At 40.8% G+C, this 13,510-nt stretch overlaps 1 protein-coding gene across 5 annotated transcripts in view; it reads right to left on the reverse strand.

Annotated features, from left to right (window-relative positions):
* Nucleotides 1–821: 821 nt before the first annotated feature.
* The window catches only part of EDRF1 (erythroid differentiation regulatory factor 1), a 36,975-nt gene continuing 24,286 nt past the window's right edge, over nucleotides 822–13,510 (reverse strand). For 4 of the 5 annotated variants that reach the window (XM_059900114.1, XM_059900115.1, XM_059900112.1 and 1 more), the window contains 6 exons: nucleotides 13,159–13,317; nucleotides 12,835–12,984; nucleotides 11,160–11,313; nucleotides 9,693–9,808; nucleotides 8,363–8,514; nucleotides 822–1,677 (listed from right to left, as the gene is read on the reverse strand). In XM_059900114.1, coding sequence (XP_059756097.1) covers nucleotides 1,506–1,677; nucleotides 8,363–8,514; nucleotides 9,693–9,808; nucleotides 11,160–11,313; nucleotides 12,835–12,984; nucleotides 13,159–13,317 — 903 coding nt within the window. In that variant the 3' untranslated portion in view covers nucleotides 822–1,505. The remainder of the gene's footprint in view (nucleotides 1,678–8,362; nucleotides 8,515–9,692; nucleotides 9,809–11,159; nucleotides 11,314–12,834; nucleotides 12,985–13,158; nucleotides 13,318–13,510) is intronic. The other variant, XM_059900113.1, reaches the window with a different exon arrangement.

The raw sequence follows: 13,510 nt of genomic DNA on the forward strand, positions 1-13,510 counted from the left end.
GTCCCGGTTTAACTAACAAGAGTTTTATTCTGTGTGTGTGCTTGCCACAAGGGGAAACAGAATGACAGCTGTCCTGATATGAGAGATCGTTGATATTGTACAACTGCTTTACAATTTAGGCAAAACTTTCAATGCTTCAATGATTAGTTGATGCAAATCTGTCCCGAGGACAATGCAAACTGCATAATTACAAGGAAGTGGACAAATGGCAAGTGATAATTCTGCCAGGCTATGAGAGCTGTCAACTCACCAGTGAAAACATCTGAAAATCTCAGTGTACGAAAAAGGAGTCTGTAAAAATTCAGCTTAAAACAAGTTTATTCCAGACAGTTTTCTAGTCTAGTTCAGATTTCTTCAGAAGTGTGTGGCTAGTGAGTGGAGGGGGGCTGCACAGTGAAAATCATCTGCACGTGGCACCGAGGGGGGTCGGCAGCAGCACGTCTTCCCACACTAGGCCAGGCCAGTGGACTTGGTGGCGGGGCAGGCTCTTGCCTACAGAGGCATCATGCACATAAATCCAAACCATCAACCCAACAGGAAAGAGTATGCTGGATCTGTAGATGACGTTATCTTTCTTGAAAATGAGATTAATTAACTATGACAAGTACAGCCTTGCATGCTGTAGGCACTGGAAAAACAGAGTATGTCTTAAGCAACTGGACAAGAACCATGTAGCAGCAAGTAGTAAGTATAATATCCTAGTGAGAATTTAGTGGATGGCAGAATTTTATTTTTAATGTTTTAATCTTCACTTTGTAAAATTAATTAAACCAGTTCACATCAGAACTCAATGTGAAGAATGTGAAATGGAAAACTACAAAGACATTTTAAATAAATAATTTATTTATTCAAAATAGTTTTCTTACCTTATTCACAGTTTCAAGTTTAAAATGAAAAAAAAAAAAAGGGGGGGGGAGTACCAATTCTTGATCAACTGTCATACAAAGTCAGAGAAAAGCAGATCCGTTCAGAACATGCACTAAAGAGAACTGCACAATGGCCAGTCTTCGAAAAATCCTGTACTGAAGCTTAAAAAGGGCAGGCTTCTTCTGTGCACTTGAGAAGGGAACACTGTGGACGTACAGGAAGTTTCTTTAACTGACCTGAACCACTAGAATCATTTGGATAAAAGTTCCCTTGACCAAAGTAACATTTATCCAAGATAATTATCTCTTAAACCCATGTAGCTTAACATACTTCAAAAATATTTAAAAGTGTTAACTGCCTCACAGCAAGTCTATTAATACTGAGGTACCACATGCTTCTCAAAGAAACGAATGTGGGAGCTCTAGGTCTGATTCTGATGTTGGCACCTCCAATGAAGAAGCCAAAGAACTCAACCATGACTGTTTGCCATGGGAAATGAGAGCTCTGTTTCCACTGCCGTGCCTGTTTTAAGTGGGTATTTCCCTCGTATTTAATGAAACGAAGCACCAAATGGACACACTAGCCCCCGAGTGCAGAAGGCACTGACAGCATCTCTGCGGGTGCAGCCCCAGGCGGAGTCACTGAAGAGCACCGCCGCCTCCGCCGCTGCCACGAGCCAGCTGGTCCAGCAAATGGACGAGAACGTCGATTCTTTCCAGGAGAGATGCGTTTTTGTTCGCAGTAGCTCTCAGAAGCTGGGAGTAAATCTGCTTGTTGGTTTTGAGGACTACATCTTCTTCAAGGTTACTACTGGGTTAGAAAAAGAGAGAGGGCGATGAAGCAAAGAGTGATGCCCACCAAGCGCTGTAAAAGAAATCCAAAAACTGAACACGGGCAGCCCTGTCATCACTTCTCACGTGGAAGCAGGTGTTCTATTAATGCCGACTCCATCGACTGTTTATGGGCCCGTTTTTACACATTTATTTCAAAACATCAATTAAAGCCAATGATTATTCTTTTTATAAATGTTCAACCGCCTACTATGTACCAGGAACTACTCGTGGTCATGAACAAAACAGACCCAGAGCCCCTGCCTTCATGGAATCCACATTCTACTGAGGGAAGAGCTGGGGGAAGACACGTCGAGACGGTGAAGAGAACAGACTGTGAGATGACACGTGCTGTGAAGAAAACACAGTGGGGCCAGGCGATGGCGAGAAGCCACGCGGTACAGCTTCCGGGCACACACCTAGAGCGACTGCGGGACTGCTCCCCTGGAGCGAGCACTGCCGGAGACGGACGCGCTGCCCCGCATCTAGCTGAAATGCCGCACAGCTTCTGTGTGAAGAGTGCCCCTTGGCTGGAGAGTTCTAGAGGGAATTTCCATTTCACAACTGTCTTAACAAAAATTTCTTAAGTTTGCAGTTTATTTTGAAAATATCTCCCCGGTAGGGTAGATCGATGGATTATATTTATGTTACTGAAAAAGACTAGTAATCACACGGCAGTTCATTTCTGGCATCCTTTTTATTTTTTGAGTCCGGATATAATAAATGCAGAGCCCTGCCACACATACAGAGAACAGCTGAGAGTGCGCACACGCACACGAGATCTGCCCGTGACCCTGTCACCACGGGAGAGCAAGGACTGGTATTCGTATTTTGTAATGAAAAACTAAATGATGTGAAAACTGAGCCCAGAAGGGTTAAATAATTTGGTTCAAGGTCAAAATGTTTTCTGACTTCAAATGCTACGTTCTTTCCACTCTCCAATATGCAAATCTTCCACCGTTGCCCGAGTGCCTGTTGGTCAGGCCTGCCAGAGAGCAAACCAGCAGCCTGGACCCTCCCTTCTGCCCCAAATCAAGGCTCAGGCTGTCAGGAGCCCCCCTTCTCTCACAGCTCCACTACTGCTCTTCGACAGGACCCACCTCCTCCGCACTGCGGCCGGCCTGACCACAGGCCCGGGCTGGCAGCCAATGAGAGCCCCCTCACACTCCCCTCTTACAGACCCATTTCTCCTTCCCGCTCGCTCCGACTTTTACCAGGCACATCTCCTCCTCTCTCCGCCCCACGCCCACCCAACACCACCCGCAGCACAGTAAAAATGACTGTTCAAAACGTATTCACTCTCTGCAGTTCAGGCCTAAGATGGATATGTTTTGGTTTTTTTTGTGGGGGGAAGGTTAACATTCACAAACCTCTGATAACCTTATAAGACATTTAAACTCCTATCTGACAGTAATCAAGGCAGTAGCACTTAGCAATTAGAAACACCGGCTGAAATATGAATTGGTCTCTGTGGATAAGGACATCACACCGTCGTTTCAGCGGGATGCCTGAGCATAACTGATGGGCTTCTGAGATCGTAAGTATAGAACCCTTTGATTTGTTCTGATCATAATTCTGAACGTTAAATCTTTATCTTCCAATTTCTACAAATTATTCCCTTCCTTAAGCAACTCTCATCAACAGTTAATGAAACCTGCCCAGGTCCACAAAATAACTAACTCTGGGAACAGTGATATTCCTGTTTATGAGAGGACCTCACGCTCTCTTCAGGGGAATGCACTGGGATGGCTCAGCCAGCTGTTCACAAGCTGGGTCTGATTTCTGATTGATTGCTACCTGATGTGAAATATTTTCAGTATTACTTCTTTATCTCAGGGCTCATACAGAGCCCTAACAGAGCAGTGGAACAGCAGCTTCAAGACTCACATCCTTGGAGGACGATTATGGGGCTGTGTGTCCACCTGTCAGTGATCACCGTCCTGGTCACCACTCCGTTCTGACCTGCAGGGGTGAACCCTTAGAGCCCCGTTCCGCAGGGGCTCTGCCCTCACCCCACACTAGCTGTGCTGACTGGTCCAAGAGCAGGAGCTGCTCAAAGTCGCTTCTCTAGGAACCAGGTTCAGGCCAAGGAGAAATTCAGTCTCTCTATAATTTAGTCTCACTGTGCTTCCATTTCTCTGTATCTTTTTTTCTCTCTTTCTCTCTCTATACTGCAAAAACTTAGGTATTGTCAACAGCCATATCGTTCAGTCTAGAAACTGGGAAGGTGAAAAAGCCAACCTGAAGTAAAAGAAAAGAATTTATCCTATGCCATTAAGCTCTCTATAATGTACTTCAAATTTTATTGAACCGTATGAAATTGCCAGTATTTGACCATTTTAAAATTGACCATGCTTATTAAAAATTGACATGAAGTATAGTTCTAGCTGTGTTATTTAGGATTTACAATGGTATTGTCCTTTTCAATTTTATAATTGATTTGTTTTTGTTCATGTTTATTTTTCCTGCAGAAATAAACATTATGGTATCTTCACACACATACACACACACACACACACACACACACACAAAGTGAATGAAACCATGAACTCTGTATTCTGAGGCGTCCTATCATTTCATAGGGTTACCTTTTTTCCAAAAGAAGGTAACCTACATTCTTTTATTTTCCTTTATACTATTCTTAACCAAATATTAGATGGACATACCTGGCCAGGAAAACCCACAAATCTAACGGGTCTGTTCTCTAACTATGGCAGAGGGCATCCAAACCCTCAGAGACTACTTCTATTTTTTATACTTTTTCATTATATTAAACCCCAAAGCCAGCAAAAGGTCAAGAGGCTAAAGCAGTGAATATTAAAATGCAGTACAAGAGCAAATAAATTCTTGCTCCAAAAAGAAAAAACATAACCCAACAGACAAAAGTAGTATTTCTGGCAGGACAGTGCTGACAGCCGTCGTACGTGCCTACACAATCTCAGAAGGAAAGCAAAAATTGTTTTAAATTAAATGCATCTTAATTTTCTTAGATTTCTTTCCAATTCTTTAGGATTCTAAGAATTAAATTACCAAGCTCAGTTTATTCTATTCTTTTTTTTTTTTTGGTGGGAGGGAAGGGAAGAAACAGTCAAAATAAAAACATATGACTATTTCCTTTCTTTTAAAGGCTAATTTTGATTTCCCTTTACTCCAAAAAGGAATGTTCATTAATTCCTGGTGAAATAACTGGGCTTGCAGCACAGGATGTTCTCCTCTCCACAATAAAATTATAGATGTTCATGTGTGTATCAGTGAAACATGAGAGAAACAGTCATTGACTTACTAGTCAATACGTCTCTTATGTTGTGCAACCTGTCAACATACTAACCGTATTAACACATGCAGCACATTTAAGTGTCTTTTATTTAATAAACCTTAAGAAACTAACACAGATTAGCTAAATAGGACTTTATGCATCACGTGTAAAAAGTTTAGGTTAAAACTTTTTAACTAGAATAGTAATAACTTGAATAAACAGAAGGTTAGAGGACCCTCCACTAAAATGAAAATGACTTAGGTCATATACATATGACTGTTAATGAGTATAAAGGATACTGTAAGACTGAACTGTTACGTGTTAGCCAATTACTTAAACCATGGATTTGTGAAAACCAATGAATCACTATGTTTCTCACATCTCATATATATTTATACTGCCACTTTGTGGAAACCAGTAAAAAATTTCTCAAAATTTACCCACTGCTGTTAAACAGGAAAAACCATGAGTTTTTCCAACTGTGCGTCACTACACGCACACCTCCTTTGCCTTTTGGTTCTTCAGAAGATGGGTGTGTCGGCTACCCTTGCTGTGCACCAGTAACAGGACCCGGAGCAGCCGCCCAGGGTTAACAATGGGGCTGCGACGGCAGTGCACCCAATACGCAGTGCTCCTCTCAAAACGAATGCTCTTCTTAGACCAGAGAGAATTACTCAAAAACAATTAGGAGAGGGAGTTTCTGCTTAGGATGTAGAGAGCTGGAAAAAGTATCATTCCCACCTTTACGACAAAAACAGCAATAAAAGCAGGACAACCTATAAGGTCATGACTTTGCTTGAACCCATCAGAGAGCTGGGGTTGCAGGGCCACCAACTAGTCTGAAAACTAAGGACAGAGAGGCTAACACTGGGAGAGACAGGAAAGTTCTTCCTCACCTGGGGCAGACACAGCTGGACACGGAAAGAAGAATTTAGCTAAAACAGTTAATGAGCTGGTAGAAGTCGAGAGAGGGCTGGTGAGGGAGGGGGCTTGCAAGAGCCCCAGCAGGAGCTGCCGTAAGAGCCTGGTGAGAGTCCCAGGCCGAGCTCCTGTGGTGCAGGCCTGGGCGAGGGGAACAGCTGCTGCAGCATGGGAGAGGGCGGGGCAGGCAACCCAAACCCACCGGACCTTTCTCCACAGGAACCAGAAGCCTGAATAGGTGGGGCGGGGGTGGGGAGGGAGCAGCGCGGGTGGTGAAGGTCAGTGCAGACGGGGGAAGGGAAGAGAAGAAACGCCAGCCCTGGGGGAGGGGCGGGAGCAGGGGGAAGGCCACACCCCTGACACTCAGGGACACAGGGTCGGCCCCAGACTGAGGCTTACCCAAAACAAGTGAGAAGCCTGGCCAACGCCCCCTCCCCTCCCTAACAGCTACAAAGCACTGAGGGACCAGGGAGTGGACCACACGGGTTCGAGCCCTGGTCCAGGAAGATCCCACATGCCGTGGAGCAACTAAGCCTGTGCTCCACAACTACTGAGCCCATGCACCTAGAGCCCGTGCTCTGCAACAAGAGAAGCCACCGCATGAGAAGCCCATGCACTGCAACGAAGAGTAGCCCCCACTCGCCACAACTAGAGAAAGCCCGCCCGCAGCAACAAAGACCCAACACAGCCATAAATGAATGAATGAATGAATAAATAAATAAATACAGAAAAAGAGCAGATTAAACCCAAAATAAACAAAAGCAAGGAAATATAGATAAGCGTAGAAATCGATGACACTGAAAATAAAAAACAATGGAGGAAGAGAAACCAAACCAAAAGCTAGTTCTTTGAAAAGATCAATAAAATTGATAAACTTCTAACCAGACCAAAAAAAAAAAAAAGAGAAGATAAAACTAATATCAGGAATGAGAGAAGGGCTATCACTAAAAACTCCTTTAGATATTAAAAGGCTAACAACGGAATACTGTGAACCTATGTATTTGACAACAGATGAAACTCAAGAAGAAAAAAAGACAACTTGAATAATATATCTATGAAATGAAATTAAACTAATTGTTAAAACTTTTCATAAAGCCAACTCTATGTTAAAATGGTTTCACCAATAAATTCCAATCTGTTTCAAAAAACAGGAGAGGGAACACTCGCCAATTGATTTTATGAGGCCAGCATTGCTTGAATACCAAAACCAGATAAAACCATTACAAGAGAAGTATAGACCAATACCCCTTATAAACAGACACAAAAATTCTCAACACAATATTAGCAAATGGAATCCAACAATACATAAAAAAAACAATACACCACAACAAAGTACTAGTTTATCCCAGGGATTCAAAGCTGGTTTAACATTAAAAAAAAAAAAAAATCAATGTAATCCACTATATTAACAGATTAAAGATGGAAAATGATACAGTCATTTCAACGTATATACCACAAGCATCTGACAAAAATTTAACATTCATTCATGATAGAAACTCTCAGCAGACTAGGAATAGAAGGGAACATCCTCAACTTGATCTACAAAAACCTGTAGCTGATGTCACACTTCACAGCAGGAGACAGAATGCTTTCTCCCTGAGATACTAAGGAACTGAAATCAGGAGAGGAATTAACTATAAAGAGGCAGCAAGAAGGAATTTTTGGATTGATGGAACTGCTCTGTACCGTGATTTTGGCAGTAGACATACATATCTATGCATTTGTCAAAGCTTGAAGAACTGTACACCACAAAGGATGAATTTTACTATATATAAATAAAACAAAAAAAGAGAAAAATTATCTGTATCCCAATTTTATAAATTGGTAAAATATGCACAGGATAACTGACAAGAATGAATATATTAAGATAAATGATTTTCCTTTTTCTATTTTTCAAATTTTGTAATATGGCTGGATTATACTTATACTAAAAAAAAAAAAAGGCATATTGTTTATATTATTTTCCTGATCTAGTATTTACTACCAGAATTTCAAATTAAATTACTAATCCCAACCTAATAACTCTGGAAAACAACATAATTGTATAAGATGTTATAGGTGTATTTGCCGAGATGCTCACTCTTCTCTTCACTAGTTTCCTGGGCTTTAGAGAGACTTTGATGTTCTGTCACCTACCTTTTATGATGCGCTTGGCCCTGAGTATCTAAACTATAGTTCTGACTTCCCATTAAACACAATGCTCAGAAGCGTTACAAGAAACAGTCAAGGTCTTCATTCCAGGTCATTCATCTCTCTCAGGGAAAATATTACAACCTATAGGGTATTTATCCTTAGGCAGCAAGATTTCTTTGTTTCTATAATCTCAACACGTAGTAGGCCACATGGAGATGATTCTCACTCAATTTAACAAATCACAAAAGAGCACCACTTAAAAAACACAGCAAAGAATGGGGCCCATCCTTTTACAGTATCAGTAATAAAAAGTATATAGGTAAGGTGCTTGGAAAGAAATTTCCACAAAATTTACCTTGTTTTCTTTTTAGTTGAAGACAGCAGTTTGATGGACTGAAGAAGCAGGAATGACAAGCGAGATTCAAATATACCCAGGAGTTTTATCACTTCTTCTCGATTGAGACTAGGAGAAGAATCAGCAGCTGGAGGGGTCTCTTCACTCTTAGGCTAGAAGCAACAAAAAGTTATTTCACCTAAGCTACCTCACAGTTTCATACTAAAGTGATGGAACCGCCATTTCAATAATCCAGTAAACTTTTAAACCAAAAGCAAAACAGAGCAAACCTGAGATGATTTTTCCCTCAGGGCCAGCCTGCTGGCAGCCTCATCACGGCCTCCTCCTCCTCCTCCCTCCCCTGAGAACATTTTGATAGACTAAACCACGTTAAAAAAATGTCTCAGACCTAAAAGGCACTTACGTAGAAGAAACTAATCCTGAACAAAAACCTCCTGACTTTCCAACGTCAGACGCTCAAGGAGCAAGATGGAAATGGGTACTGTATGGTTTGAGAACCAGAGTTTGGAAATAGGCTGGAGGCCACCGGGACTCAGGCAAGCTTTCAGGAGGAGGCAGCATGAATGCGGGAACGCCTGGCAAACCGGGAAGGCCTTCCCAAGGAGCCTGCTTAAGCCCAATCACCGTTCAACTGCAGACAGTTTAGTGGAAATTATAAAAGAAGGCACAGACCTTTCTCTTAAAAAAACAAACAAACAAAAAAACAAAAGCAAAACTTAACAGACTTTATACTCCCAGGGCCTTATTATTAACCAAGGTCTATGTGGTTATTTAAAGAAATAATTTTTTTTTAATAAATTTATTTTATTTTTGGCTGCGTTGGGTCTTCATTGCTGTGCGCGGGCTTTCTCTAGTTGCAGCGAGTGGGGGCTACTCTTCATTGCGGTGTGCGGGCTTCTCATTGTGGTGGCCTCTCTTGTTGTGGAACACAGGCTCTAGGCGCACAGGCCTCAGTAGTTGTGGCGCACGGGCTTAGTTGCTCTGCGGCATGTGGGATCTTCCCGGGCCAGGGCTTGAACCCGTGTCCCTTGCATTTGCAGGCGGATTCTTAACCACTGCGCCACCACGGAAGCCCACAAGAAATAATTTTAAAATATAAAAGATACACTTGTAAATTAGAGTTTAATAATTCCACCAAGAAAAGGTAATAAATCACTGTTAACATGTTTTTATACAGAGCATATGTATTTATGTATGTATCTGTACACACACAATGCATATACAGATATATATATACACATACACGCATCCCATATGCCCACTATACACAGTCATGTAGCATTTAGTTTAAGACACATAAAAAACAATGATAAATCTTTTTTCCATTTACCTGGTCAAATTCCTCTACAAGCTCCTTTCTGATGAGCTGGAATGCGTGCTTAGTTCTCACCATTATATCAAGAGCCCCAGAAAGTGTTTTTAATTTTCCAATATTGCTATTCTGACCTAGAGTGTCAAACATAAAATGATCATTCCTTTAAATATAAATCTAGAAACCCATCCAATGTCAATGTATTAATGAAAATTCCGATTTTCAAATGCTGTAAAGGTAGCTCATGAGCACCCCAAGAAATCTTCTAAATCCAACTTTTGTCCAGTAATTATCCCTAAAGAAAAATAGTAAGACTAGACAAGGCAATAAACAATCATTGTTTCCCTTCCTCACTATCTGGTTTTACAGTCACAATATTAAACATTTTTTAAAAAGGGAATTAAGCATACTTACCATCTTAGCAAATTTGTTCCCAGTATCTACTTTTTTTTTTTTAATAAAAACGATGTCTGCTCATTCTAAGGAATTCAAACATGGCAGAAAATTCAACGATGCAAATTGGAAAAGAAGATCACCCCAGACTGCCCCCAGAAAGAGCTACTATTAATCCTGGGTGACCACCCGAGACATTCAGCTAGGCACTATATACTGGCAAAAAGTTTAAAAAGATGCTTTTAGTAAAAAGTATTTCTAAAAACTGTTCTGAATAGGTAATACACTGTCAAAATGTATAAGGTCCAAATGGGCATACACTGAAAGCCACGGAAGTAACAATGCCGTCAGTTTCTCGTCCATCCTTCCAGAGATACTATATAGTCATGCATATGTTAAATATTAAATTTATTTTAATTTTATAGAAGAAAACAACTGAAATGAAACCAATGGAATTGCTGTACTTCAAATAAATGTCTCTTGCTTCTTTACCACACAAGAGAGATTTCTCAAAAGATCCCTGTGCAGAAGGGGAGCAGGTGAACAAGGGCGAGGAGGGAACTTAGAAAACATCGCGCAGCGGTGGAGGGCCAGCTTACTCCGCCGTGGGAAAGGATAAGTGAAGCGCCTCGCTTTCGCCCTCCCTGCCCTCCCACTTCATCGCCACCTTGCTCAGGATCTGCAGTTAAAGTCTGTTCTAGAACCACAATCCAAAGCTGCCATTCTTGGTTCTTCATTCAAAGGGACTCAGTGAGGCCCACCACTTCTCCATCACTGCTTCTCCACTCCCATCTTGTTCATGATGCTTAAAATCTTTAATTGTCTAAACTAACTTGTCATAATTTTTTTTCAAGTAAGAAATCCTGGGCTATATTTCAGTATTTCTAGTCACTAAACATAAGCTAATGCATTTCTCTAAGTTTTAAAAAGCATTTCAAAAACTGTCCCTATCCAAAGACATTAACTATGGGCAAATTCAAAAGAAAACAATATTGCTTACATCCAAGAGAGATCCATAGTCTGCCTCACTCTAAGACAATCCAACACTAAGCCAATGCATACAAATCTGGGAAATAAAAAAGTGAGACTTACTGGTCATCTGAAATTCTGCAAATGCTACTCTTTCTAACTGTACTCTAAGTAGTTCACATGGAGCATCTTTCAGAAGCTGAAAAAGCTTTACAGCTTTGCTGTAATGAAGATCTGCTAGCACCCGGTGCTGCTTCCTAAGATGTTCATCACCAACCTAGAACCAAAAATAAAATAAATCCTAAGGCTTTGATTTCACAATAACTACTTAAGCAAGTCTCTGGACCACTAAATACTTCTTAGTGTTTTGTTATAAGTCTTAGAGTTTTACCTCTTACATTCAGGTCTTTAATCCATTTTCCGTTTATTTTTGTATGTTACGTGCGGGAGGAGTCCAACCCTATCCTTCTGCACGCGGGTGCCCACTTGTCCCAGCATGATCTGCTGAACAGACAATTCTTCCCCCAGTGAACTGTCTTGGAATTCTCTCAAGCTTGCTTTTGCCAGGAGGATATTAGGCCATCTGGACAAATGTGAATTTAGGTTGGGGGCCCTCTGTGGCAAGGGGAAAAGAGTCTAGGGCCAGCTCAGAGTGGAAAAAAACCCTCTCCAGTTTCAGCTGGACCTCAAAGGACAGTATTTCCAGGATAAAGGCGTCCCAGAAGTAAACCCACACCCAAGGAACTGCAAGATAATTTGTCTTGGTGCTGAGCTAAGAAAGGGAGAACAACAAAACAATAAAAAAATATCCCTGAGAAACTATACGCACAAGACTCCTGGCAGGAGCACGGCAACCTCTCTGAAGGAAGGCGCCTTCAGCTGAGGCCTCAGATTATCCTTAGAAATACATGCATTTGAGCACCAGGATTCAGGTATAAGACTGTTCATAATATTATTGTTAACAGCCTCAAACTAGAACAACCCCAAAGTTCAGTAATCATACAATGGATAAATAAACTGTGATATATTCATTCAATGAATACTATTGAGCTGAGAAAATGAACAGCTACGTGTATTAACCTGGAAGAATCTCCAAAACATGATGTTAACTAAAAAGCAATAAGCCACAGAAGAATATGTACAGTATGACTTGTTCTATAAAGTTCACAACCAGGTAAAATGTAAACATGCTGTTTAAGTGTTAAAACACAGAAAAGGTACAGACATAATAGAAAATCTGGGACAGTAGTTAATCTAGGTGGTAAAAGACAGAAAAGGTACAGACATAATAGAAAATCAGGGACAGTAGTTAATGTGGGTGGGTACTGAGAGAGACTCAACAGGGAGGGGTACACAGGGGATCCCTGAAGGACTCTTCCGTTCCTTAACCTCAAGGTGAGGTACACAGGGGTTTCCTTTGTTATTCTTTAAACTGTATAAATGCTTCACATACATTTTCTATGTGCTTTTATATGCATGCTCTATTTCACAATAAAAATTTTTTAAAATGAGCAATGCATACTTTAAAATTGGCATAGAACTGTTGCTATAAAGCCTAACTACATTTTAAAAAAATCTAAATAATACACCCAGGCAAACACATAATTTTGCAAACTAAGACCCAATTATAATAGAAAAATACATAGCATAGGAGAGAGGGGAAAAATACCTACAGTCCAAGTTTTTCTCAAATGGCTAAAAGAATAGATGGCATTTTAAATGTCTACAGAAATGTAAGAAAAGCACCAGAACACTTTTAAATGGACTTGGCACTTAACTTGAATAGAAATGGCAATACCTGATTCCTCAGACAACTGTGGTACATGGACGCCAGCCTGTGATGGATGGTTGCAGCTCGGTACTGACAAAGAGGCTGTCGAGCAGACACCAAGTCCACATCACAGTATTTCAGGGACTTCATCATAGCCTCACTGACTTCTTTTTCAATCTGTGTATTTTTTTTAAGGGGGAGGAAAAAAATGACAATCCCATAATCTTATGTAAGAATTTTAAAAACATTTAAATACTGCTTGTCAAGGAAAAGACTATAACAGATGCTCAAAATCTGTCAAACAAAGGAATAAATAAGGTTAAGACTTCTTTATAATCCAGCAAATATTACCTGCTCTTGAGCTTTTCTAGATAACGGAGCATAATCTTGCTGTAGAGTTGCCATAGTAAAATAAGTAGTGGACAATTCCCAATTCACTGAGTCCCAAACAGCTGGGTGTGTGTCTCGTGTTCCCAAGGATCTTAGAGCTTTCAAGTAGTAATCAACAGCCTGCAAGGGAGGAAAGAGGACCGTTGTGACTCAGTTTAAATATACACCATAAAGTAAAACATGCCTCACAATCACCCCAACATTAATTTGAGAGAATTTATAAAAGACCGATATCATGAGTAAAGGAAAAAAGTAAATCAGTGACACAATTTCAATGAAGAAAGTGATTTAAAGTGGACTGCATGTTGCCCAC

The sequence above is a fragment of the Balaenoptera ricei genome, chromosome 16 (genome assembly GCF_028023285.1).
Source record: "Balaenoptera ricei isolate mBalRic1 chromosome 16, mBalRic1.hap2, whole genome shotgun sequence".
Classification (NCBI taxonomy): domain Eukaryota; kingdom Metazoa; phylum Chordata; class Mammalia; order Artiodactyla; family Balaenopteridae; genus Balaenoptera; species Balaenoptera ricei.